This window comes from Hemibagrus wyckioides, linkage group LG19, assembly GCF_019097595.1.
Source record: "Hemibagrus wyckioides isolate EC202008001 linkage group LG19, SWU_Hwy_1.0, whole genome shotgun sequence".
Lineage (NCBI taxonomy): Eukaryota > Metazoa > Chordata > Actinopteri > Siluriformes > Bagridae > Hemibagrus > Hemibagrus wyckioides.
Window position 1 is genome coordinate 14,575,916 of NC_080728.1, and position 27,596 is coordinate 14,603,511.

A 27,596-nucleotide genomic window follows, 5' to 3' on the forward strand; every position below is an offset into this window, starting at 1 on the left:
TAATGTCTTCATAAGTCATAGTACTGACATGCACATAGACTTACAGTTCATTTATTTGTGATTTACATTGCTTCTTTATTATGATTTATTATAAATACTTTTCTTAGTGGTTAGCATGCTTGCTTAGCACCTCTGAGGTTGGAGGTTTGAGTTTACATGATTCCTCCAGGTACTCCAGTTTCTGTAGCTGACTGGTATCTGTTAATTATCAGTAGTGTGAGAATGGTGAGAAGTGTGTGTGCGGTTGTACCCTGTGATGGACTGGCACCCCGTCCAGCGTGTCTCCTGCCTTGTGCCCTGAGTTCCCTGGGATAGGCTGCAGGCTACAGAAAATGGATCGATAGATGGATAAAAACATGTATTATCATTAAAAAGCTTGTATTTCAATAATACCAATAATTGAATTTTATCCATCCAACTCTAAAGTGAAAACACCCCAATTCATCTGAGGATACTTTGTGTGTAAAATTCAAAAATGGATGGAATTCCAATACTAAAAATAGGAACACTACATGAAAAGGAATGGGAAAGCTATCAGGCCCTATATAAATATAGGTCCCTTTTGTCCCTCACATGTATGGATTCATGGTCTATGTGATCCATACATAGAAGTATGTAATGTATGTAATCCATACATAAAAGCCTTGGCTTTTGGATTGTCTTTCTAAGAAAGTCTTAAAGAACCTTTGCTTCTTTTCTTAGCAGAGCCTTTCTAAATCTCAAAACAAGCCCATAATGCCTTGAATGGCATCATTAACCCCCCTCAGGGAAACTCCGCACTTGATTTGATTAAGTTACATTTTAATTACACCGGCTAAGTGAGGAAGTTAAATCTCTTGGCCTGTCCCTCTGAGCTGCCATTCACCTTGATAGGGAAGAGGGGGAGGTAGATTTTCTGCAAGCCTAAGCTTCCTGATTGGGTTACACAGAGAGAATAATGAGTGCTTTCTGTTGTCTCAGCCGATCTTGAGTTAAGCTCTCCAGAGCGGGCATTCACACTGACGACGTCCTGCATTTACATATACATGAGATTTAAAAAAGGGCCTTTGGATTAGTTCAGCCTCCTCAGATAGCCAGGCTACCTTTCCGCATCACTAAGGCTTCATAGGGGAGCTTGATCTGACAATAAACTCTGTGTCCTTTGATCAGGAGTTTAGAGTGAGAATGTCTTTTGTAGTGTTAAGTGGTGGGTATTTACCTTTCGTCTGAGAGAAACCTACTCCTTAGAACACAATATTTTATTTAATATTGTCAGTTCAGATGATGCGGATCGCACATGTTTATACATTTATTTCACACAGCGTTTACAAGCCATTTGGGTCGATTATGGATGTTGTTCGCAGCTGTTGTGTGTGTTTGGCTAACTAGCAACCCAAAATGTCAGAATCAAGTAGAAGCAGGTGTGCAGATGGACGTTCAGTCACACACATGCTGTGCAAAGTGCTAGAAAATATCTGAACTCCTGAGAACTCATCCTTCAAGCATCTCCAACTTCTCCATTGATGTCACGTCACCTGCTGGGCAAGTCCTGTCAAGATACTGTCACATTTACTGAATCACACAGAAGGGATTTTTTTTTTCCATTGCCCTCACAGTGACTCTCTTGTGAAACTAAAATAAAGCGCTGACTCACTGGCAGAACCGACGCATCTGCAGAAGAGACTCTGAGGGAATACACTGGATGGAAACAAATTGCAGACAGATAAATTAATCTGCTCTCAAGGCAATCCATCCTCAGCTGCTGTTTACACAAAAACAGCGTTCGTGTCCCAAAGCTAGGCTTGTTTATACGCTTGATTGCATGTTTATTGCTATGTGCAGTTTTTTTTTTGTCCTGATTCATTGTGTAAATATGCCTGGAAGGGGATTTAAGGACGGAGTTTGAACTGGGATGGTGGGTGGATGGGGGATTATCGAATCTTCATTATGCACATGGTGAGGGCTTGACCCTTGTTATAAAACGGATATTGACCCCTGACCTGTGTGCCACTGATTAAATGGGGGTTCAGGGACAACAGTTTCCCACTGTGTAAAAGGGGAAGTGGTGCAAAGTATATCTAACATGCCATAAAATTCTCAGAGGCCAGGAACAGACATGTCTTTGAGAGTCATACTCCAGTAGTGGGACTGTAGTTATTTTATTAGGTCTTAATACACGGTACATTTATTTTATACTTGACCCAAGCTTTTGTTTAAAAAGGCAGTTCACTTTGAATTTTTTCAAAGCATGACTTGGCTTGTCTCATCTGTAGCTTGTCTACACATTTACAAATATTTATGTGTAGATAAAAGACATTTTAAAAACAGGCAAAGTTCCTTCACAACTTATGTGCATATTTCAGATAAATAACATTAAAGATTCATTTAAAAAAAAAAAAAAAACCTCTACAGCTCTTACCTTATAATATAATCATTAATATTCTCAAATATAATATTTTTTTTTGCATTAATGTGAAAATCCATTTAGCATCTCATGCTTGAAACATCCTTTTGTCCCCCAAAAGTCATCCATTATAGGCTAAGAAAAATGTTCATTTTTAGTCCTACAACATTCTCTCAACCCTGAACACATCCACTTATACAACAGTATTTCAAATATTTCACAAGTCACATTTTCAGCATGATATTGCATCATCTCTATTTCCTGTAGATCATGAGAAAAAGAAAAGTAAGTTCACTCACCTGCTTTTATTTATTATTATTTTTATTTATTTAATTTTCACTGATCTTGACTAATGAGGTTACTTTAAAAAGTACAACATTGTTTCCCAAATTGTAGTTTAAAATTAAATTAAAATTTAATCTTCTGTAGCATGGATTCTAGATAACCACATTTTGTGCATTTTCTAATTCAATAATCACATTTATCTTTTATTTATTCTATTTAGAAGTAAAATATATATAGTGTATATATATATATATATAAAAATGTTAAAAAACCTCCAGGTTCAGAGAGAAAACCTCAGCAAGTCTCTCCTCTACATGCTTTGTGCTAGTTAAAGAGATCTTTGTTAAAGCTTTCTGATCTTGTAGTGTGGTATGAGCGGTAGTGATGTCCTAGCTCTGGGGATGTTGCTTCATCAGACTCACAACACAGCCAAGGCTCATGTTCAGCATCATCTCTTGTGATATATATGCTCTTGGTCCAGCTGACAAGACCAGACACAAGTGCACAGTGAACAACACCGCTGCTTTGTCTTCCAGGCAGCTGTGAAGACATCACACATGGCAGTAGTTTAGGACAGTGAATGTGATCATGTGTGCCTCATGAGCACAGAGGCTGCGGCTAGGTTTCTGATATGTCACGTCTAATAGTCTAATAGCTATGCGATTTCTCTGCTCTTCTGGCAGTAGTCATGGTCGTGTGTATTAATCAACATGAATGGTACATGCCTTTACCAGTAATGTACAGACTTTTTGTCAATACAATTTGTAGGCATTCAAATGTGCTTCACCAGGCTGTGCAACAAATATTTGTGACATACATCCCAAAAAGTTTAAGAGTTTTTTTATACTTTATCTCATTATCTTGCATTATAGTCTACTGGTCGCTGCCTACAAAGCCAAAAACAGACCACTTCCTGACTTATCACAACCCCCACACTCCACCACAATCCATCTGATCCTCTGGCATTGCTCCACTGCTCCCACCTTCTCTCAGGGCACAAGAAGGCTACGTATCAACACTCTTTTCTGTCCTGGAAGCTTCGTGGTGGAAAAAACTTCCTGTAGAGTGCTGAGTTACAGGCTGCCTTATAACACATCTAAAAACTTACCTGTTCCTGAAGCATCTACTACCTGAAAAGATTCATCTTTTCAGATAGTTGTGTGAAGAATTTCCTTCTAACAAAAAACAGTGCCACACTAAAATACACTATGTTGCATATATAAAAACACCTAAACCAAACCTAAACACCAATATCCCATTTCAGATTTCAAGTCAAGTCATAAAGCTTTTACTGTCATTTTGACCATATATAGCTGAGGCAGTGCATAATGAAATGAAACAAAGTTCCTCTAGTTCCCTGGCACTACATAACGACATGTAGGCATAGGATAACACAGGACTAAGCTAAAAAGTCAAATTTTAATCTATCAGATTTAGCCCTGCCTTTGCTGTTATAATAACCTCCACACTTCTGGAAAGGCTTTCCACTAGAGGTTGGAACGTGACTGTGGGGATTTGCTCATTCAGCCACAAGCGCATTAGTGAGAGCAGGCGCGAACGTCGTGTGAGGAGGCCTGGGGTATATTCGGCATTCGGTGTTCAGTGGGGTTGAGGTCAGGGCTCTGTGCAGGACAGTCGAGTTCTTCCACACCAACCTTAGCAAAGCAGGTTTTTATGGACTTCATGTTGTACATGGTAAAACTGTTATGATGGAACTGGTTTAAGTTATTTTACATTTACTTATAGTAAATAGTTATTTACTATTATAAGTTATATTACAGTGTACAGGTATTCTAGACAATTGTGTGCTTCCAACAGTTTAGGAAAGACTCATATATGGGGATGGACATAAAAGTTCTCTCTCTCTCTCTCTCTCTCTCTCTCTCTCTCTCTATATATATATATATATATATATATATATATATATATATATATATATATATATATATATATATATAAATTATTATATTTATATATATCATGTTGTTTTGCCTTGTCATGCCTTTATTTATTTTAGTATTAATTATTCTAATATCATTTTCATGGGATATTAACAATATTCTAACAAACAGGTAAACACTTTCTGTTGTGCACCATCCATTTATTTATTTAACGTTACACATAAAAACCTAGACTGAAAATGTCTTAAATATGATTTTATCAAGTGTCTGTGTTCTGCCTCCTCTCTCTCTCTCTCTCTCTCTCTCACACACACACACACACACACACTAAGCTGTAGTATTTGTCGAGTGAGCAAGCTGTAATGGCAGAGCTCTCATCACCATGTGAAGAGGATGTGAGCAGAGATGAGTGTGTAGTCTGGTGCCAACCAAATATCACACCTCTTTCTTCTCCCTCTTGTCTTTTTTCCACTTGTCTTTCCTCTGCTTGTCTTTTTCCCATTACACAGCCCTTATCCTAATGTGTATGTGTGTGTGAGTGTGTGCTGATACCTGCTGAATCAGTAAGCAGGGTGGACTGACCTGTGGGGGCGATTAGATATTACAATGACGTCCTACCAGGACAGGAACTGTGCTCCCCTCCCCAAACAGGAAATGGATAATGGAGGACCTTGACCAAGGCGGTCCTGATGATAATGATGAGAATGATGCATCACTCATATGCAAACAACCCGCCCTCATACACACACAAACACACACATAAACTAACACATATATCATGGTATGTAGTGTGTATCAGAGTGGGATGTGAGGTTGTGATGAATAACTAGGATGTTAAGAGTGCACTTTTATCTCTCATGAGAAGAGCGGAAGGGTGGATTTCTGTGTGTGGGTGTCTGTGTGTGTGTGTGTGTGCGTGTGTTCAAATTGCTTAAAATATTGCTGCATGTGATTGTCTATAATGTTCACTGCAATTTGAGTAATGTAAAACATTTAAGTCTATGTGTAGGAGTGTATGTGTAAATGCCTAGTATGAATTTTATGTGTTATTCTCAACATACACACAAATACACACAAACACATACAAACACACACAAACACACACAAACACACTGTCAGTCACACAGCTCTATTGGCACAGCTCTATCTGACAGAGATTTCCACAGCGACAGCTCCTGTCTGTATCTTATTTCGGTGCTATTTTTACTGCCCGACCGCTGAAAGGCCTCGAGAATCAGTGTGTCAGTATCCTCACTCCTTTTAGTCCCACGCTGCCACGTGGTAATTTATTAAGACATCATTCATTACTGAAAGCGCCGATCCTGGACCGGCCTCCGCAAACAGTTACTCAGGAACACAGAGCTAGTACCCAGGCAAAAAGCCTTAGCTTTGCTTGATCGATGCAGTTCCGGCTGCTCTTAACCTCACTAATGTTCCAGGATGTTTGGCAGGGGAAGAGATTGCTGTGGGTTTTTGGAGGTGTTGATGTATATGACCTGTCTCTCATCTCCCCCGACACTTCGTTTAGATTTGGTGTAAACAACCAAAGAGAGTGTCTGGGGCCGGGGGTGATCAGATGTTTGTGGACATGCTCAAGCAAGCAGGAGGTGTACATATGTCCAATCATAAAGGAAAGAAAGAAAGAAAGAAAGAAAGACAGACAGACAGACAGACTGAATGTAATCAGTCTGAACGCACAGACAGACAGACAGACAGAGAGAAAGAAAGAAAGAAAGAAAGAAAGAAAGAAAGAAAGACAGACAGACAGAAAGAAAGAAAGAAAGAAAGAAAGAAAGAAAGAAAGAAAGAAAGAAAGAAAGACGAATGCACAGATAGAAAGAAAGAAAGAAAGAAAGAAAGAAAGAAAGAAAGAAAGAAAGACGAACGCACAGATAGAAGAAAGAGAAAGAAAGGTTTAATAAAAATTTATAATTTATAATTAATAAATAAATTTAAGTAAAGCCAGTGCTTTTTCCTAGAACTGTGGCACACCCAAGCTGTATTTTTTTTTTTCTTTCATTTATTTCAGAGTTCTTTTAAATGTCGTGATTCTGGTTGGTGAGTAGAAATAGTGTTGGACACTGCAGTGGTATAAGAGGAATAAAACACATAAGGGTGTGCTGTTATTGAAAAATAATCAGCTTTATGGTGTAAAAAACCTCACAGTCCTGAATGATTACATTCCAATAACAGCATGCTCCTGCTTGTTTTATTCCTTACTTAGCACATGCACTGTAAAATGACACATTAACACCTTATAATAGCACAGTCTTCAGGGTGTGTTTTGTGTGAGTGTGTGTGTGTGTGTGTGTGTCTGAGAGAGAGAGAGAGAGAGAGAGAGAGAGAGAGAGAGATAAAGGGGAAGATGGAAGGTTTTACCAGAGCTCACTGGATTTATAGCCATTTTAGTTCTGTGTCATGTTTATCACAGCTGCAGCAATTTCCAATAATATTATCAATATGGTTGTTGATTTTGTCTGTCAAGTGTTTCACTGTGATTCTCTATCTTTATAGACTGCACCTGGGGAAGGTGCAACAAACTTGAAGGAAGAATGGGCGGAAGAAAGGAAGGAAAGTAGTCAAGCACCCTGGAAAGAACAGTGTGCAACAAACTTGAAGGAAGAATGGGCGGAATAAAGGAAGGAAGGAAGTCAAGCACCCCGGAAAGAGCAGAAATTTGAGCAGTCAAGCGCAAAAGACAGAAGGATAAACAATAAAAAGAATTTAAAAAGGAAGGAAGGAAGGAAGGAAGGAAGGAAGGAAGGAAGGAAGGAAGGAATATCAAGCACCACAGAAAGACCAGACCTTCAAAACATCAAGAAAGAAAAATGAAAAAAGAAATAAAACCAAAAAATTTGAGAAAGAAAGAAAGAAAGAAAGAAAGAAAGAAAGAAAGAAAGAAAGAAAGAAAGAAAGAAAGAAAGAAAGAAGTCCAGCAAGTCACAAAAAATGACAAGACAAAAATAAAGTAAGAAGGATGAATTAAAAAAGAAAAATAAATAAAGAAGTAAAAAAACTGAAAGAAAGAAAGAAAGAAAGAAAGAAAGAAAGAAAGAAAGAAAGAGAATTATTAGTTAAAAATGCAATAAAGCCTTTCTGTACATTTTAATAGAAATTAAAATAAATCAACAGTTTTAGAAATGAAAAGTAATAAGTGGAAAATTTGAAACAATCTTCTAAATCAAAAGGTAGAGTCAGAGTCGGAGTAAACGTGGTAGAAGTCTCTGAGACTGAGACAGCGTCAGACCTGTGCAGAGGGGTGTCTATTCTTCACTCGTTCACCCCCCTCCTCCACCTTCAGCTGCGTTCCCTCGCTCCCTCCCTTCTCTCCTCCCCTCCCCTCCCCTCCCCTCCGCTCTTGTGGATGGTGTACTGCTCTGTCTTTCCCTCTCAGTCTGCCTGTGCACTGGACAGGACCAGAAGTGTGTGTTAGAGTGTGTGTGAGTGAGTGTGAAGCGTGGATGTTACGGGATCCATGACAAAGTCTGCAGTCCCTGGACACAGATTCACACTCAGCACCTTCCAGAGCCACAGAGGAATACACCTTAAACCCTAACACACCTCACACCTCACCCCCTTCACATTCCCAACCACATGGAGCCATGTGAGCTCCTGCCTGCCTCGCCGAGAATCTGACTCGGATTGCCTCCTGTAGAGACGCTCACGGACGCTCTGGATCTGCCTCGGAGCGCACAGAGAGGAGAGGAGCAACTGCAGAGATCTTGACCCAGGAGGGAAGTACTGTTCCCCGGGCACTGTGGGCCGGGAGCCCTCCGTGGGCTGGAGACCGGCGCTCCAGCACCATGGATTACCTGCTTGGGATTGTAGTCCTGCTGGGCATGGCAGCTCTGCCCGGGAGAGTGGCCCTGCAGAACCCTAAGAGGAGCGTTCCACGGCTCCGGCTCTCCTACAATGGTGAGTTTTGGGTGAATTTAATTTATCTATCTATCTATCTATCTATCTATCTATCTATCTATCTATCTATCTATCTATCTATCTATCTATCTATCTATCTATCTATCTATCTATCTATCTATCTATCTATCTATCTATCTATCTATCTCCATCTTTCTCTCTGTCTGCTGTCTGTACAAACTCAACCGTTCTGTATATTTTTGCCTCTCTGATTGAACCAGCTCCACTCTGTCTCTCTACTCTTTCATTTCTGTCTATTTTCTCTCTCTCTGTCTCTCTCTCTCTCTCTTTTTCTCTCTCTCTTGCGCTGGCGTACGATCGTCTATTCTCATTTCGCTCTGACAGATTGTTTCCATATGTTCCGGGAGGTCTCAGGGAAATGGAGCTGTATGTGTTGGCCCGTGTTGGGATCTCTCCTCAGGTTTGAACCCTGTGCCCGGTCCCCTGTTTTATAGCTGCCATGCATAACCAAGAGCTGTCTCCTGCTGTAACGACCCGATCGGCTATCCTGCGCTTTGGAGTTTAATGGTTGCACTCAGGTTTAAACAAAAAAAAAGTCACACAGATTCAAGTGCGTACATGCGTATAGAGTATAGCTATGGGGAAGTGCCCTCATACCCTAAGAAACCCTCATGCATTACTGGTAATGTGCTGTAGTGTGTGAAAACTGACATGAATTGTAGTGGTGGTGGGGAACATTATTCTTGGGACAGAGTGCTATTTTGCATGGAGACTGTGGAGAACCAAAAACTAGCACAACATCTTTTCTGAGCCAGCCTCTTTCATCTCAAATGGAAATAAGCACCAGCATTTTTGCCATATTTTTGGCCATTTCTCTTTTATTGTCAGCTAGGCAAGCCGCTGCGGTTCTTTGTCCAGACACATGGCCAAAAGTATATGACTCGACATAGAGTGGCAATCTCTCTCTCTCTCTCTCTCTCTCTCTCTCGCTCTATTTTTTCCCTCTCAGTTGTTTTTTAAAAGCTCACGTTAGCATGTATACTTCTTCCAGTGCTGGTGTTGATTGTAAGGTTAGTGTGAAGCTTAGGCTTAGATTTACTCCAGTGCGAGCCATTAAAACACCCTCTCATTACTTTTATAGTTGGCACGAGTTATTTTGATCCCTCAGCCTGTCATCTGAACTGCTCCGAAAAAGTGATGGTGTGAGAAATCACACACATGCTCACAGAGATTCGGTTAAAATTCACAGAAAGTACAGCTCAGGACTGAATATACATAAAAAACAACAACTTTAGTGTACCAGACTGGAATGTGGTTAGGATCTGCACTCCAGCATGTGTTTTTCAGGGGGAAAAAAATAGCTGCAAGGATTTAATATGAAAAAGGTGCATGTCCACCTGTAGCCAATCACATGCCTCTTAGAGCTAATACCACTGCTGGGATGGCCCAAAGGATTGTGGGAAATATGTTTGACATCAAAGCGGCTGCTTTCTAATGAACAAAAAAATAAGGAAATAAATAAGCGGTACTTGCCATTCATCTTTGATGTGACACAGAGGGAGTGGTGGAGTAGGAAATAATTGACAGATAACTTCATACATTAGGATTCCAAAAAGGACTAATCTGAGATGAGTGTGACATTTAAAAAAAATACACTTGAGTGCCATGTTTGGTACAAAGATCCCCAGTTTGTAAGAAAGCATGGACGATGGAGAGTGTCTGAAAGAGAGAGAGAGAGAGAGAGACAGTAGACGTGTTTATGGCGAGCTAGATGTGAGGATAGAGCCAGGCTAAGATAATTAGACACCTGGCCATGGTGATAGAGTTATGTGTGTGTCTATGTGTGTGTGTATGTGTGTGTGTTATTGAGTGGTCCACAGGTGTTTGATGGCTCTTTTGATGCCTCGCAGAGTGACAGATCGGCATTCACACCCACACTCTTTGTAAGTGCCAGCAAGCGAGAGAGACGGATGGAGGGATGGAGAGGGAAAGAGAGAGTGGCTTAATGAAAAGAGCCGGCAGACAGTAGTTGGCCAGACGAGGCTGGTCGTTAAGTGAAGTGTCATTCATTCGCACTCCCCCCTGTGAATACAGCATAGTAATTAAGCCAAATAAATGTGCCGAGCCACTCTCAAGGGACGCGCTCTTAAACAAGCACGAGGAGAACACACTCTCGAGGGAGGGCTGGTCTCTTTTTCTTCGCAGACACATACAAACTACGTAGATTTATCATGGCTTGTATCATCAGTGACAGCCAGTAACGGCAGTCTTCCCTAGGGGAAGGCCTGTCAAACAATCCCAGAGAAGGCGGTTGTTGAGCGATGGCCAGGTGATGGATACTCTTTTCTGTCTGCTGGTCCTGTAATTATCCCACCAGCCTTTGCTTTCTTTTTTTTTGTTACCCAGTTCTTCCTGTTGGCTGGGGCTGAAAATTGCTCCTGTCAACATCATCGTTGCATTGTTTCACGTGTTATCCATGGTATTCTGACGCATTCCTAAAATTAATGCCACATCCCAGATTTTGTGCTTCAGTACTTCACACAGGTGAAAGGTTTCCCCATCCGGCCTGTGATGCCATCACATAAGTACAGCACTTCCTCTCTTTTGCTCTTCTCTCTGTGGCTGGCTCCTACTTAGTGGAAATGAAAACAGTGCCCCCTGCAGGCAGCAGCATGTGTGTGCAGCCCACTGAGATGTCGGTTTATTTAACAGGGCAACCCCGTCGCCCGAGTCCTGGCCAACCAGCATGCGCGGAGGAGTTTAAAGAGCTTGTGAAACAACCTGATAATTACTCACTGCAGAGTAATTATGCAGGGCCTCCCATCTCATTACCCTGGCCAGCACCATCCTGGGATTGATTGGGATGGCGCTGGTATGGGGAGCCATTGTGACTCATCGGAATTCAACCTAAATCTTCCAAAATAGACACTGGGTGCAGTCTGGATGAGGTCTGTAATAGCGACTGCTCGCTTGTTGACAAAGGAAGTGCTGGATGGCACCGGCCCAGACTTCAGGGATGGAAGCTATTATACAAGGAGACATTTGTGTTGTTCTCTATTTCTCCCAATTCACTGTCTCTCACACACTCTTTCTGAACTGTTCACTTCATCCCAGCCTTCACCACCAAGCCACAGCAGTTAACAATATCAGTTCAGTATGTCTTCCTTTCTGACTCTCTCTCATTTTTATCTCTATCAGGGCATTTGTATGTTCTGCATTGTCTGGCTCATAATAGGAGAAGAAATCTCTAGAAAGCACACCATCCACTTTGTAATTCATACTTCCATGAATGGGATGTTGCTGTCTCACAGATCCAGGGTCTCTGGTTCAAATCTGACTTTGGGTTACAGTAACAGCGTGTGGAGTTTTTGTGTCTTTGTGGGTTTCCTACTGGTAGGTGGACTGGCGACTAACGGATCCACCGCAACCCTGACCAGTATAAAGCGGTTACTGGAGATGAATGAATGAATTATATGCTCACAGTGCAATTATTCCACAGTTCAACTGATACGCAGCCTATCCAGTACATTCATACATAGTTATTTTCTCCCTACTACACTCTTAGAAAAGGGTTCTTCAAGAGATTTATTTGTTTAATGTAGCTCAGCTTTTTAAAATCCATCCCTATATTCTCCTAAAGGAATTCCAACCAATCCTGTTTGCTTTCACTGGAAGTCTGGCCGATATTGCTTGCTCCAGTTATTTTATTTTAAATATAAACAAAATGTAATTTAAAGTACAGCTATTGCTTAAAAGACTATATTAAAGTCTTTTCTGAAGATTAATGATCTGAAAGAAGTGAATGTGGTGTTCTCTGAGTTTTGTATCTGAACTCTAGCTCCTGCTCACATGAGAGTAAAAACTGGATTCCTCTGCATGCCAGTCCTAACACAATGTATTATGTATACTTGGACCACTAAAAGTTTGCTAGTTTGGAACCCTTTCTAATAGAGAAACAGTTCTTTAAAATTTCCACCTTTAAATGTTCCACTTCCAGATTTGACCTCTTGCTGTTTTTAGAGATATAATATATGACATGTCAAGCTTTTAAACCTGTGATCATCAGATCATTTTTAAGATACTTCAGTAAAAACTGTGATTTACAATATTGCTTTTCAGTGGATATTGATATTATTTAAAATCCTTTTTTCGGACCCACAAATCAGCTCCACCCCCGACAAGTTAATCTCTTAAACCATCTCTCCTTTTCCTTTAAAGGTGATGACATCTGATGACAGGCAGAAAGGGTGGGTTTGATGAGGTGGAACTTGAAAGGCTGGTCAAGCACCATTCATCACTATAAACCAAAGGCTTTGAGTATTTCAACCATTATTTCTATCTCAAATATGTGGTACTGTTGGCAGTCTCAAATTAAATAAATAGTTAATAACGATTAATATGTGAATACGCAACAGTGGACCAGAGTAGGTGTTACAAATCAGAGGATGCTATGAGGAGTTTTCCATCTGTATTAAAAATTACATGATCATTTAGAATAAATGGACTACACTTCCCACATTTAGTCCCAGCATTAACAGGAAATAGGCATTGTTAAAGTTGACCAGTAATCTCTAAAATGTAATTAAATAGATCCTAAATTATGACAACGTAATTGATTAAAAAGAGTTAAATTAGCAGAAAAATGCAATAAATACTTATTAAATACTTATTGTCAAACGTCTGACTTCATTTTTTTATGTTTTTTCTTCTTCTCTTCTGTGCTTTTATACATCTAATTCTCTTGGATTTGAAAGTGGACTGAAGTTAAGCATATGTATGTGTTGTGCGCAATCTGGGCAGAGAATTAGCTTTCCTCTTTAGGTTTGACCTTTTCACTGAACTGTGTTAGGTCCAATTACACCTTATCAACCCCTATTTGACTTTATTATTTCATTTCCTCTATGAGGCAGACATGATGATATAGAGATGATGTTGATGATATGGTAGTGTCTATTAGTATGTACACCTGTGGGTCATGTGTTGCGGATCCAGTTACAGACTGGACATTGGGAGCAGTGTGGCAGGAAAGAGTGCACCTGTCTTGGAATGTCAATATCCATAGAAAAGCATTTTGGGAGTATTGAATGTCACAAGGCTTCTGTGTCTTTCTGTGTGTGTTTGTGTGAATATGTCGCAAGTAAGAAACTTTTAGCTCCATCCCAGTGGTGCTATGAGAAAACCTCCACCTCATTCTTCTCCAACCACAGACTTTCTCCCTGTAGCATTCCAGTCCATTAGTGATATTAATGATGTCCTGCTTTCTCTTTTCCTCTCTCTCTCTCGCTCTCTCTCTCTACGAGTCAGTGTATAATCTAGGACACTAGGGAGGAGAGTTAAGTTCTGTCTCAGCAGTGTCTGGCTGCATGCTCTGTGGCCAGAGGCGTGCTTCGAGCAGTCTCTGCGGTTTGCTTGGCATGTCCAGGGCACATTCAGGAGTAATTAAACACTTCCACACACTCTCCAAGTAGGGCCGCCTCGGGATAACGTCCCAGTGCTGTTTCACAGGCTAAAACAGAGGAGAAATTGGGAATTGTTAGACACAATAATGAATGCACATGCAAGCAGGAGAATGCATATACACATATTGACTAATTTTTGAACAGCTTTTGGAGCGTCTGTTGATTTTGCCGTGTTTTAGATTGTTGCCTTGTTTTTAGGATGCAGCAACATTTCATTGTTAACTTAATGGGATTCTATACTGGAGATGAATTGTTAAAATAGAGCTATATCTTGTACACTTCGCATGTGAATACTATAAGTAAATATGTGACATTAATAAAGCAATTCACATTTTAAAAAATTCACATTTTTTAAAAATTCAGACAAGAAAATATATTAGATAATAAATAAATTAGAAATCAATTGTGAAAGTAAATGAAGCATATACAATCAAGACAAATAAACTGTGTGACAATAATACATCAAAAATGTATTATTATGCACTTGTGGAGCTCATGTGGAGATATTTCTATAAGAATTTTACCCAGAAATCATGGGGGATGTAAACTTCTGCACTCAACCGTATTTATATGCAGGTAAATAGATGCTAGGCTTTACCTCACTGATTGCACTGTTGCCTCGAGTAATTTTTCTAAGCCATAAATCACTCCCAACTCATACACACTGTCTTTTGGGGGCTATCTGCTACGCTGATTATGTTTCCTGTTGGTGTCTTTGGGAGTCGAATGACTCTGCGGGTGCCTGCTTCCGCTCAACCGCCTGTCCTGAGCTGTCAATCAAAATGTCCTCATAGCCTGGCGCACAGCTCTGTTACCGAGGTTACTGTCACAAACCTGCAGCCAGATCATGATATATGAAGAAAGGTTTAAGCAGAAGAGCGTGTAAGCCAAGCATAGTGAAGCAAAACTAGAGTCTCAGAGCGACATTCAAACCAGCATGTTAAGCAAAGGTCCAAGTTTCCGTAAGCATAGTGAACTCTGGCATCGAACAAACCCTGAACAAAACCGCACCACACACTTCGCTTGCTAAGCGCTGGAGAGGATGTGAGTGAGCTGTCTGGCAGTGAGACTGGGGCTGAAACAGGGTCAGAGGCTGACGCGTGGTTTGAAGTGCACCATTGTTCTTACTAAAATAAATAGGTAGCGCCCAAAACCATCTGAAATACTGCTTTTCTTTTTATTCTTTTTTTTCATCTCTCTCTCTCTCTCTCTCTCTCTCTCTATGACGGCCAGTGGCAGACTGCGCAGACACAGAGGAGCCCTAAAACACACAGAACACAACTGCAAATGGACTGTTATGACTGATTGAAAATGTCCTATAATAATCCTGTGTGTAATAGCACTTGTCTGTTTGCTTCGTTCAAATGTAGCCAAGAATATAAAGCAATCCCAGTGAACAATTTTAGCTAAATATTACAGTTGTAAGAACTTTTTGTTTAAAGCAAATGGATTAAGGCATCCATCAAGCACACACAGGGGGTTCGGTTTCAATTCTGTTACAATGGTGGAAATCACAACTAATACTTTTGCTTACTTGAGTGGTTTACTGCATGGTTTTAATGCTAACTAAAACACACAGGCCTGTAAATAATGTGTTCTAAAAAAAAAATAGAGTCAAAATAAAAATAGAGACAAAAATGAAATTTTTAAGTAAAATAATAAAATAATAAAATAATAAAATGGTTTAAAATGGTATAAGAATATTGAATTCAGTTCAGTTTTTTTGTATAGCACTTTTAACAATGGACAATGGACTCAAAGCTGCTTTACAGAAATATAGAATAAAAATTATAATCTTTAAAATTAAGTTTATAGCATATTTATCCCTAACATTTAATAGTTGGATTATAATAATAAGATAAAATAAAATAAGTCAATAAAATAAGCCTGTACTACTGAGGTCAATAGATTTATTTTTCTTTTTTTTTCCGGTATAAGAGTTACTGACTCCCAAAACCCTGCTTTAATGAACATCTAGGACGTAGGAACTTTGTGTGTGCAACATTCTAATAACATTATGAAGCAAGCCAATATACGAGCAGATGTTGTTTTAAATGTTATGGAATATTATCTCTTAACATTATACCCTAACCATCTTAGAACCTGTTTGAATTCTTACTGAATGTTCTAGTAATGCTCTCCAGCAGATGTGATTTTATGTGTTTGTGTGAAAACAAGCCAGAGCGAGATTCAAGATTCAAGAGTTTTATCATATGTACAAACAGTCAGTTACACAATACACTGAAATCCGTACTCTGCAAACGCCTCCAACAACCTCTGACATAATTTAGAGGACATTTGGAAGAGACAAAAACAAGAATGATGCTTGTTTTACATTTCCTCAGCTTAAAACTTGATTCCCAAACCAAACTCCATTTGGGTTTAAATCTAATCTTCTAATCAGCCAAGACGAGTTTGGATATCCTATCGTTTTTGTACTATATCTGCAAGGAAACTCTTATTCTTTATCACCCTAAATCTTTTGGGTAACATTACTGCAAGCTTCAGACTAGGCTTTCCACACTTGCATTTCTTTTAACCACTGTGACACAATGACCTTTTCTGGAGCAATTTATAATTATTAACAAAAGTTCACAGCATGCCATCTGTAAAAGTTATACAAGAGTCTGCTTGGAGTGGTTAGTGGTGAGTAAACACGAAAGTAGGCGGCTATTGGCTGCATTTGATAACTAAACGTACCAGACTTTACAGCAAAAGCTCAAAGTCTGACTAATAAGTCTACCAGACTTCATTTGTGTTAAGAAGAACATTGTGTTCCTTTCGGTTGAACAAATCATTTAAAATCATATCATACGCATGAAGGTAACATGGCCACGTTCTGAAATCGTGTGTGTGTGTGTGTGTGTGTTTAATCACTACCCATTTGCAGGCCACCTCTTGTGATGAAATATAAGAAAAAATGCTTGATCTTTCTGAAGTTCAGGCAGAAGTCATACTCTCACCTTCTTTAAGCTCAGAGAAGGCTGAAACTGACCGAGCCGACAGATCTTCTGCCAGAATGGCAGGAGTGAAAGGTGTGAGGCAGATGGGGCAAAGAGAAACAGAATGAGAAAAACCAGAAGGAAAATACAGTGCATGTCTTAGTTGTAAATGGAAATGAGATTTATACTTTAAAACTCTTTTGTTCTCCAATGAACAAAATGTATTCAGATTTTGAACCAGAACTAGGCATGTTTTAGACCAGAGGCTTTTCATTGTTGTTGTTGTTGTTGTTGTTGTTGTTGTTGTTGTTGTTGTTGTCTTTAATGTCGTTGAACCCTTCTGGCAAAATTCTGGCATCAAGTGTGACTGAAAAAAAATTAGGGGAAACTATTTGAGGAATGTAACCATTGTTTCCCAACAGTTGAGCTTGATCACTTGATCACAATTTAGCAGATTTATTTCTAGTTTTTGGTTTTGTTTACAGTCCAGAAGGATGAGGACAAGTTTAAATTAGATCTTGCTCAAACTGAATGTAGCTTGATCAGTTGATAATGTCAAAAAAGATGCGCAATAGATGTACAGAGTTATATTTCTAATAAAAAATAGTGATAGAAATAAAAATAGTGCTTTAATTGAAATAATGCTTTGCACAGCATCTGGTGAGGGATCGACCAAATAAAAGAGTTTTTAGTGATTTTGGCCACAGTGAAAGAAATATAGTAGAAATATGATTTTATTTTGGAGCTCAGTAAAGTAGTATTTAGCTATTAGAGAAATCACTAATGTGGTTAGTGCTTAATCAGCAGTTATTTTAAATAGTCCTAGCTAGTAGCTCTCCAGGATGAATCATAGACTCTTACTGCTTAGTTAATTGTGAATTCCTCCATGCACATTTATTGTGTAATAAACTTCTTCGTAGAAAGTTAGTAGATAATTGGATTAACAAAGAGCTTCTCGTTTATTTCTGCTTAGTTTTTCCATAATAACCTATGGGATATTATGATATTATTAATTATTAATTGTTATTTTCCCCTCCTATTTATTTATGACCGGAATGAATAACTATTTATTTTTTCAGTTCATTTTGATTCTGAATTAGAAATGATATTTTTACATTCCATTCCATTTACATTTTATACCTCTTCTTTAGATGGAAACTGCTTGAGACTGAAATGGTTAATAACATTCTTTACATGGATATGAATAAAGCCCTCTTAATAAACCAGAAATGTGTATAAATTTTTCAACATGTTCGAGGAATCCTACTATCTGATGTCTTATGTTCCTGTAACAATCTAGAGTGAATTTGTTCATGTTTTCAATCAATACATTCAAGCAAAAATGTTTGGTTTTGTTTTTATTCCTTGTAATGTTTCTAATCCCGTGTGCAGGACACCGGTTGAGTTTCATTTGGGAGCCCATCATGGTTTCTATTTACTCAAGAACACTTGAACAAATGTTTGTTCACTGTGAGATGGATCATTTGGGGCCTTTTCAAATCCATTCCAGCTCTCTAACTGCACGTGATGCATTTGGGAAATTTCTGTACTACATGTACTACGTGCTTAATGGCTACTGCCACATACAAAGGATAGTCAAAAAGCCTATTCAAGTCTTTGTTCTGAGATGCACACACCGTTGTCCCGGTAGTCCCATGGGGGCATTTAGTTAACCGGTGATAGATGAGCTCTCACTTTCTATCTCTCTCGTTCTCTCTCAATCACTCTCTCCCTCTCTCTCCTGTTCTCCAAGCTCGCAGATGTCCAGAATCAAATGCAGATGGCTACTACAGCAGCACGTCGATCTGAGCTCTAGAGACTCACTGCAGTCTCTACGTGTCACTGATCATTATGATTCATAGACAGTCTGTGCTGAGCGCTGTCCAAGCATTGCAGAAATGTTCGCTTCTTTTGCGGAATAGGCAGAGGTGCCGGGAACGGACCAAGTGGGGATTTTTCACAGTCTGGCAATGATTACAGAGAGCCTGGTTTTCCTTAACTTCACCTCATTTACCTCTCCTACGCTTCATCTCCACCTCTTCTGCTCTGCCTTCTTTGTCTTTACGCTTTGGTAATCTTACTGTCTGTGGGAGCAGTTAAGTGTAGTTTCACTAATTGAACCTGTTCTCATTAAAATGCGTACAAATTCCAATGATGTCGTTTGGTTTAATTGGCTTCAAATGAATTAAAGTTGTAAGAAAAGGTACACACACTTACTCTTCCTCACTAGAGGGTGAACTTTAGACTTTGTTTTACTATATGTATAGTTCTGAGAACTACAGAACAATGTTTCTCTTGTGCATGTGTCTCAACTACGAGCAAAGTTTTTTTCAACCTGAATTCATTGCAACTGCTGTGCAGGAGCATCACAGACATTTTGACGGCTGGTATCTGATTGCAGAGTGTATTGAATTCAGCGTATGCCCATTTCTCTACACAACACAGCTTTCCAGAAACTTGATCAAAGCCTGACATTCACTGTGTGAGGAAGTCTTAGCTAGCAAGGTTTTGGACATGTTTAGTCAAACTGGCTGTTTTTACCGGTGCATTTGTTAACCTGACTCATAACCATAAAGAGAAACTAGGTAAGGTTAGAAAAAATAAATAAATAAAACATTTCCACTCTGTCCTAGTGAAATATGTATTAAACCTTTTAAACTTGTCAAAGTATGTTATAGGCTAAAAGTCAAATATTTCTAAAGAAATATGGGCACTTTCAAATTCAGATATTCAGAATAGATTATACATATTGCTATAATTCATTATGAAAATGCATTACACTTATCATCTACCTTTATCGCACGTTATGACATGATTCATTTCAAGATGTGTTCATAACACTTTACATCAACAAAACCAAACAAACTAACCCTAATTTTGCATAATGCATGGTATTATTTGATTTTTTTTTATTAACTATACCAGAGAGATTATCAGGAAAGCATAGTACAAAACTTTATAGATTATAAAACTTTAAAGCTAATAGGATCTGTTAGTATGTCTATGACTACACATAATCCACTACGCAAACTGCGACCAAATCTCTTTGGTATTAGCAAAGTGTCATAAACACTGCTTAAAATACATTCTGTACAAATTTTATTCTGTACAATGTTTTTTAAACCAGTAATGCCCTGTCACATGCCCTATTATATCTAATTATGATGTGATTATTATGATTGCATTTAAAATTCATTATTCATGTTGTCTACCTTTTCTACCAAAATGGCATTTTACAAATCTTAAACTAAAATATGTTTTTATTTTTATTTTTATATTTTTTTTGGTTACAAAGCATATAAATTATGTTCAAAACCTCCAGTGAAATCTATTGCACTTTTTATTGTATACTACGAATCTCTACTAGTCTCACATATTCATTACACATTGAAGTTACCTTAAAGTGAATAATTAGTATGAAATCAAACAAACAATGGGCATGTAAATAGTTTTACACAACATCTGACCTATATTTTTTTGATAAAATAGTCATTTTACTTTTAAATACTTGGATGTGAACACTTTTTGAGTAATTTAAGTAACATTTATTCAAATTCAATTCAATATCCATAGTTTTACTAAAATATTATTTTTCTGCTCGATGTTAACTTTCATATCTTTTTTAAAAAAAAATTGAAAATTATGGAAATTTGCATGTCTGAGGCCCATTTAATTTTTAAGTTTAATTTTACATACAATTATAAAATAATAATTTTACATTAGCTGTCAGTGTGTCAGGCAAATATTTTAATAATTATGACTTTAATGATCTTTTCCTGTCATTTTATTCCATCACCTGACATTCAAAAGATTAAAACTGTTTTATTTATTTAAAGTTTTGCTATGTGAAGACACTGTGGGAAAATGACTGAAGATTTCATTCATACAACTCAACTCATATGCTCAAAGTCCAAGTCCATACTCCATCCTTGTCTCAAGTTTAGAATAATGATTAAGAGACTCAGCCAATGGCATGAACACATTCAGAATCCTTGGGTGCCTGATTATAACTAACTCTAGTCTGATATTTCAGAATCTGACCTCATAACTCATTAAAAATACTCTAAGCGTCTCTCAAAATTTTGTTTCTTGAAATGCTGAAGAAATAAGACGTGGATATGGAACTGTCATCAAGCATCATGTGTTCTTACCAAGGAGCCAATAATACTCCATAGACTCATTTGTCTTTCTCTTTTTTTTCTTTTTTTTCTCTCTGTCTTAGAAATGTTGGACTCCAGTAATTTAGTGACTTTCACTGGAATAACAAACAGTTCAGGTTACGACACATTTCTAATGGATGAGGAGCGAGGGAGGTTACTAGTAGGAGCAGAGGACCATATCTTCTCTTTAGACCTCGTCAACATTAACAGAGACCTCAAACAGGTAATAATTACACACACACACACACACACACACAAAGACAAATCCTTCTCTCTTTGGCTTACCTCTGTTGAAATAATAGCTTTGGCATTGAATGATTTTAGTCTCATTTCCAAAGGATCGTATTGCATTCAAGCAAATGGGCATTTGGTATTCCAAAACCTCAGAGAAGAATGCTTAATTATATACTTTTTTTAAAAAAAAAAATCATCTTCCACAGTCATGCAAAATCTGTGTATGCAACCTCTCGTTTTTGTGTATAGATATAATTGCCAAAGATTTGTACCACACCACCAAACTGGCGTGAGTCCACTACTTTGTAAAGGGCAGTATGGCATTTCGAGTACAAGCCTGTCATTTCATTGTAGCAAATCATATAAGTGGTATTGGTAAAACCCAAAACAGGGCAGTGAGAGTTCATAGGAGCTGATTAAAGGGGATGAATGAAATTAACACAGTTTGAACTTTATGCCATATGTAATCAATCAGCCAAGACATGATTGGGGTCTGAAGTCCAGAAGATTTGCATTAAAAATGTCCACAGTAGTTTGGTTCTTTTTTTTTCTTTTCTTTTGCTTATCAGATCCATGTTTTCCTTCTGTTGTCTCTCCCTTATGTTCAACATTTGCCCATCTGTACTCAGTGATATACAGTATATTCCAGTAAAGCTGTCTTTCTCTCTCTCACACACCTTCCATCCTTTTCCATCTATTTGGGAAAACTATTCCATCTATTTTTCTTAGCATTCTGTCTTTTATTTATTTGCTCTTGAGAGGTCTGAGAACGTGCATTACAAACCCATGTATTAAAGTAGAGAGGGTTATAATAGATAATAGATAATAGCAATAGATATCATCAGCATCAGTTTCTGTTGTATCCCTATACTACCAGAATGAAACTGAGGCTGGTTTTATTTGGAGTTCACTGGACATAGTCCCATCTCCGAAAGGACTAATTATAACTCATTAATTTATCTTCTGTAAGTTTTATCATAATGAATCTGGACCCTAATCCCAGGGAACACTAGTGATATTGACATCTAGGACCAATTTAGTGTAGCCATTTCACCTACTAGCATGTTTTTGTGTGATAAAAGGAAAGACTTCCATTATAAGTGAGTTCCCAGATAAGCGGATTTCTGTTTTTCTCTCATTACAAGGAAGCATGTTTGTTGTAATCATTACATACACTACACATGCTGTGGACTTTAAAGTAAAAACAAAAACTATTCCTTCAAGAATGCTAGATGCAGACTTTTAAAAATACAAATGCTTTTTGCTATAAAGACACATTTTTGATTATATCGTTATTGATTTTTTTGAAGTGAGAATCAAACCGCTATTAAGTGCTATTGCGTGAACTAAAATAGGCATGTTTTGTTAAGTCTGTTGTGCAAGATGTGAAAGTAAACAGCTTTTATTGTGTTATTTATATAATAAACAATCACTATTAAAAATTGTGAATCCGCTTGATTCAAACTGATTCAGAGAATTCTATAATGCCAATATTTTAATTTATCTTATAAAATATGACAGTATAGCAGTTTAGCTGACTGTTTTTCGTCTGTACGTATCCGTAAGATTTATAGTGGCTGTTAGATTACTGTTGTAAATTTGCTAAATAATTAAGCTTTACCTGTTTGTGTGTGTGTGTTATTTGGACTCCTGAGATTTGTTCAGTGGTAGGTCCCGCTGGATCTTTCATTTATTTGCCACAGATGGTGACAACAGAAGGATGGCAGATACTAATCTTCAATTATTTTACTGCCTGCCTCATGTAGTCATCAATCATTTGCAGTTCTTTGTATTAGGTAATTCACACATTAACACACTCTGTCTTGCAGATCGCCTGGCCGGCCACACCTTCGAAACGAGACGAATGCAAGTGGGCAGGAAAAGACCTGGGAGTAAGTACCTCTGCTTTCAGTATGCTGTGTCGTTTAAACAAAACAAAACCGCAGGCAGGCGTGTGCGGAGCCTGTGATTTAGAAACAATGACATCACTGTGCATTAACGTTATATTTGTTGTATGTGTAAGTCTGCATGTGTGGTGTAGATGCTATGCTGTGTGTTACACAAGAAAGTATGCAGGGTAATGGGAATTCTTGCTGTCTTTGTTGTGTGTGTCTGCTCTGTCGTTCCTGCTGGATGTTTATTTACCCAGAGTGCCGTGCTTGGCAGCCGAGCCAGAACTCTTGGGGCCTAGCCTTGATCACAGACAGTTTATTTACTCAACAAGCAAATCGAGCATTCTCTTGCTTTCTGTTTGTGTGTGTGTGTATCCATTTGTGTATATGTCTGTATGTGTGTCTTCATGTCTAGAGTGTAGTATCTAATGCCAATTTCACGCATGAGGTCTTTCGTAGTGAAATGAGGGGCACCAGGGGAGGGGGAGTGGGCATAATCATCAGCGATAACACATACCACCTGCTCCACACACACACATGCACACACATGCACACTCGCGCACATTCACAAGTTAATCATGCACCTAATGAGAAAATGCTCTTACATGCGTTCCTCAGATATGCGTACAGTAAACAAACACTGTAGCCCCAAATTCCAGCCAGGAAACATTAAGGCTAAAGCATGCCCTGAAACTGTTCTGGAAAGATGTATGTTGGGAGTAAGTGAGAATGTTTGATTAGGACATTACGAAGCTATTTCCTTTTCTGTAGTCAGAAGTCTCTCGATTCTCCTTTTTGGCTGAAGGCTAGAGACGGCTGGTCCATCTGTCCTTCTTCCTGTTCAAAACTCCACACTTGTGAGAGTTAAAAATACCAAGAAGGGCAATTCTGTGAACATCAACTCCCTGTACAAATGCAGTTTCTGTCATTCTGACTGGCCTTGTCTTTTTTTAATCTAGGACTTCCCGTAAAAGTCCCCCTCAAACTAGGGTGAATGGATCTGTAGTCTCAAGAATCCTTGAAAAGCCCTTCTTATCAGGATGGACCCTTCCCTGATTGTTTAGAGTTCATTTAACATTGGTTTTGCAGGCAATTTATATACAATGGATGAGACTTTCAAGCATCTATGTTATGTACATTCAGCTCCAGAAGTATGGTAATGAATGACAAAATGATTTGACCTTATATTTAGTCAAAAAAAAAGAAAAAGCTGGAGGTTGTCATCTGTGGCCAGGAGAGCAAAAGAGGAAAATAGCCTTGCCCTCTAAATGGGAGATCAGATCAGAGGGACACTAGCCAATCATCAGCTTATGTGAGCACATGTATGTGGAAGAGAGCAGACAGCACATTCCACCATGTGTGTTACTCTGCTTAATGGTTTCATCAGGGCTGAGTTAATACACTTAGAGCCCATAATTATACAAGGACCTTTATCCGAAAATGGAAGCTTTTCCCTTATCAGTTGGCTGACGTTGTTTACTCCCTATTAATTAAATCACTTCTGTTCTGATTAAACTATTGATTAAAAGCTAATCTACCAAACAGAGCTCAGGGTGATAACTCTATATTTCAGTAGACTCATTAATGTTCTGTTAAGCAGTCCTGATTCTGGCTGGTAGTGCGATTGTGGATATGTCTACGGGAATATACTAGCACGAGAGCCTGCTGTTCTAAAAAATGAATCAGAATCTCCTGGCCAATCAGGTTTAAGAATTCAGTACTGCTATGGTATAATACTTTTATTTACAATGCCATGTTTCCCATCATTAACATAGCAGGCGTATTGTGTATTTGTAATTACACGGTAATTAGTAGAGTTAAAAAGCCCTGCTAGGTGGTTCTCATTGTGTGTTGGAGGTTTTGTGTGTTTAGAGAGCAGCAGGGAGCTCCAGCCGAACAGCTCACTGAGCCTGAGTCCCACCCCCGAGTGCTGTCTGGCACGGAGCACGTGGGCCGAGGCTTTCACACAATAACAGCTACGGGAAATTTCAAACACGTCAGTCAACACTGGGAGAAGTCGTGTTTTGTAATGTGTCCAAAATGAATTTGTTAGGAATGTATACACATATTTGTGCAGTTTAATGAAACAGAGCTAGCAATGTACAGCCGTTTTTGTTATATTTGCCAAAGTTATGAAGCAAAATCAGGAGGTTTAGAGCTAATTATACTCCCGTCTGTGACTGTATATGTTGCAAAAGGGACACTAATGAGTATTGAAAATGCCTAGTTTGGTTAAATACAGTTGGCAGAGATGTTAAAGTCATGGTTAAGTAGCATAAATAAAAGTCTGATGCTGTGTGGCTTGTCTGGCTTCAAACAAATGGCTCGTTTTAGTGTGCATTTAGACTTTTTATTTTAAGAGCTACAAAGAGCAATGTTGTGTTGTGTTAGTTCTTATAGCCTCTCTTTCTTGAACCTGATTTTTAATATTCAGTTGCAGTGTCTCAAAGGTGGACAATATAATGATTTATAGTGCAGTGAGTCACAAATCAGATCGCTCAGAAGGTATTAATTCATTTTCTATAAGAGCAGCTTTGACATAAATGTCAGCTATAATTCAAATCACAGGTTCATGTTAATGCGCTCATTCTTATTTTATGCTTTCTACACGAGGGTGAGCCAAATGAAAACCTTAAAAGCTTTGCAGCATAATTAGAAGTGAGTCTAATATTTTGATTATGCAAATGTGGACACTCATTAAGCGCTTGAACGCTTTCATTAAACGAAATGGAGATTATGTAGAAATTTATACACTTTTGTTATATCCATTTTCAATAAACCGTGCAAAACTGTGTGTGGACCAAATCACACTAGCTTGTCAATGGTTGTGTTCCTATAATATCATCCTCCTATCATCATCCTAAGTTATCATCAGTTCGAATAAAAAATTGTAGTTTGAAGTTGCCTTTACTAACAAGCTTAAACATATACGTTCTTAATGATATACTCTAGCAGTGTGTAAATGTGTAATTTTTCATCGTCTGTTGATTTATAAGAGTCAATTCTTTACTATTTTTTATAGACAAAATTGTAGTGCTGGTAGGAATCAGGAAAAGAGCCTTCACAAGACATTTCTATAACAGAAAATAAAATCGTTCTTGCATAGAAAGGGATAAAATAATGAAGCGTTTAGGTGAGACTGTTACTAACATGGATGCAAAGACATGACCAGAAAGTGGAGTATAAATATATACTGTACATAAATACATACATAGATATAAATATACATAAATACATGCATAGATAACTAATACAAGCTGTTTTAGAACTTTAGAAAAATCCAAATCCAACAGCAGGAGACCTGATAAAGTCTTTTTTTAAACATGTGTCGTTTTGTACTTGTGAAAATGAAAGATGTGTGAAATCTGACTCACATTAAATGTCTTACTGGAATCATATCATCATTTTAAAGGAGGGTGTGCAAATTTTTCAAGTACTGCTTTACTCTAAAAGTGTAAAAGCTGCAAAGCAGCTGACTGAGTGTTATGCTAATGATAGTTGTGCTCTTATTATTGTGTGTGTGTGTGTGTGTATTTGGTGGATGGGTAACTTATAATTGCCAGAGACTCTGTTAACATTGTTAGTGTGTTAGTGAACTCTGTGATTACACATATTTATTTTACAGTGTTTTTTTTCTCACTTTTTCATACTGCTTTGCAAGTGTGTTGAGTTTATTTCGTCTTCTGATATGATGCTGCCCATATCACCTACTTTCTGTATCCATTCTCGGTAACATCTTGTCTATAACTGAAAAAGAGGTGATGTGGAAGTAATAAAGAGACAGATGGCAACATCACTAAAAGACATTTCTGTCAGCTCCCTCTGCAGATGACACACACTACACACTACAGCACTGAATAATCGCTGTTTATACAGATGGGTTGCTCTCTTTTATTTAACAAGGAGGGTGTGTGTGTGTCCCTGAGCGTGCACACAAAAGAATCTATACCTCTGTGCCTGTGACTATGGACATGTGTGTTAAGCACACATCATTACATGCATACTCATCTGGTTTGCGTGTTTCCTGTGTTAAATAGATGTTTGCACTACGTAATGTGTGTTTATTATTGTGGAAGCCATCCTTCATGTATCTCTTAATTAAATGAACCTTGAAGTCGTTCATGGACTAAACAATCACACACACACATCGGTTTCCTCTCCGTCTCGTGTATACCGCATCGGGATTAGTCACATGTGCTGGTGGTTTAAGTCTCATTAAATCCAGATACACACTAATGCGAGTGAGCTGAGTGACTAAAACGGATAGAACGGGTTGGACTGTAATCTGTGGGAATTCGCAGGCATTTTAATGACATTTCAAGCTAAAATATTAGGGTTTGGACACGTTAAAATCGGTTTTGTATATATAAATTACAGCGTGTTTATTCACTTACATGTGTTCTCATAACGTAAGAACAGATCGGTCACTCATCGTGGATGAATAATTTATATTATACGGTTTAG

At 38.3% G+C, this 27,596-nt stretch overlaps 1 protein-coding gene across 1 annotated transcript in view; it reads left to right on the forward strand.

Moving 5' to 3' along the window:
* Nucleotides 1-7,948: 7,948 nt before the first annotated feature.
* sema3aa (sema domain, immunoglobulin domain (Ig), short basic domain, secreted, (semaphorin) 3Aa) overlaps nt 7,949-27,596 on the forward strand; it is a 35,845-nt gene continuing 16,197 nt past the window's right edge. Inside the window, exons 1-3 of the mRNA XM_058417528.1 lie at nt 7,949-8,484; nt 21,069-21,229; nt 23,070-23,132. Of these exons, the coding sequence (XP_058273511.1) occupies nt 8,373-8,484; nt 21,069-21,229; nt 23,070-23,132 (336 nt within the window). The 5' untranslated portion in view covers nt 7,949-8,372. The remainder of the gene's footprint in view (nt 8,485-21,068; nt 21,230-23,069; nt 23,133-27,596) is intronic.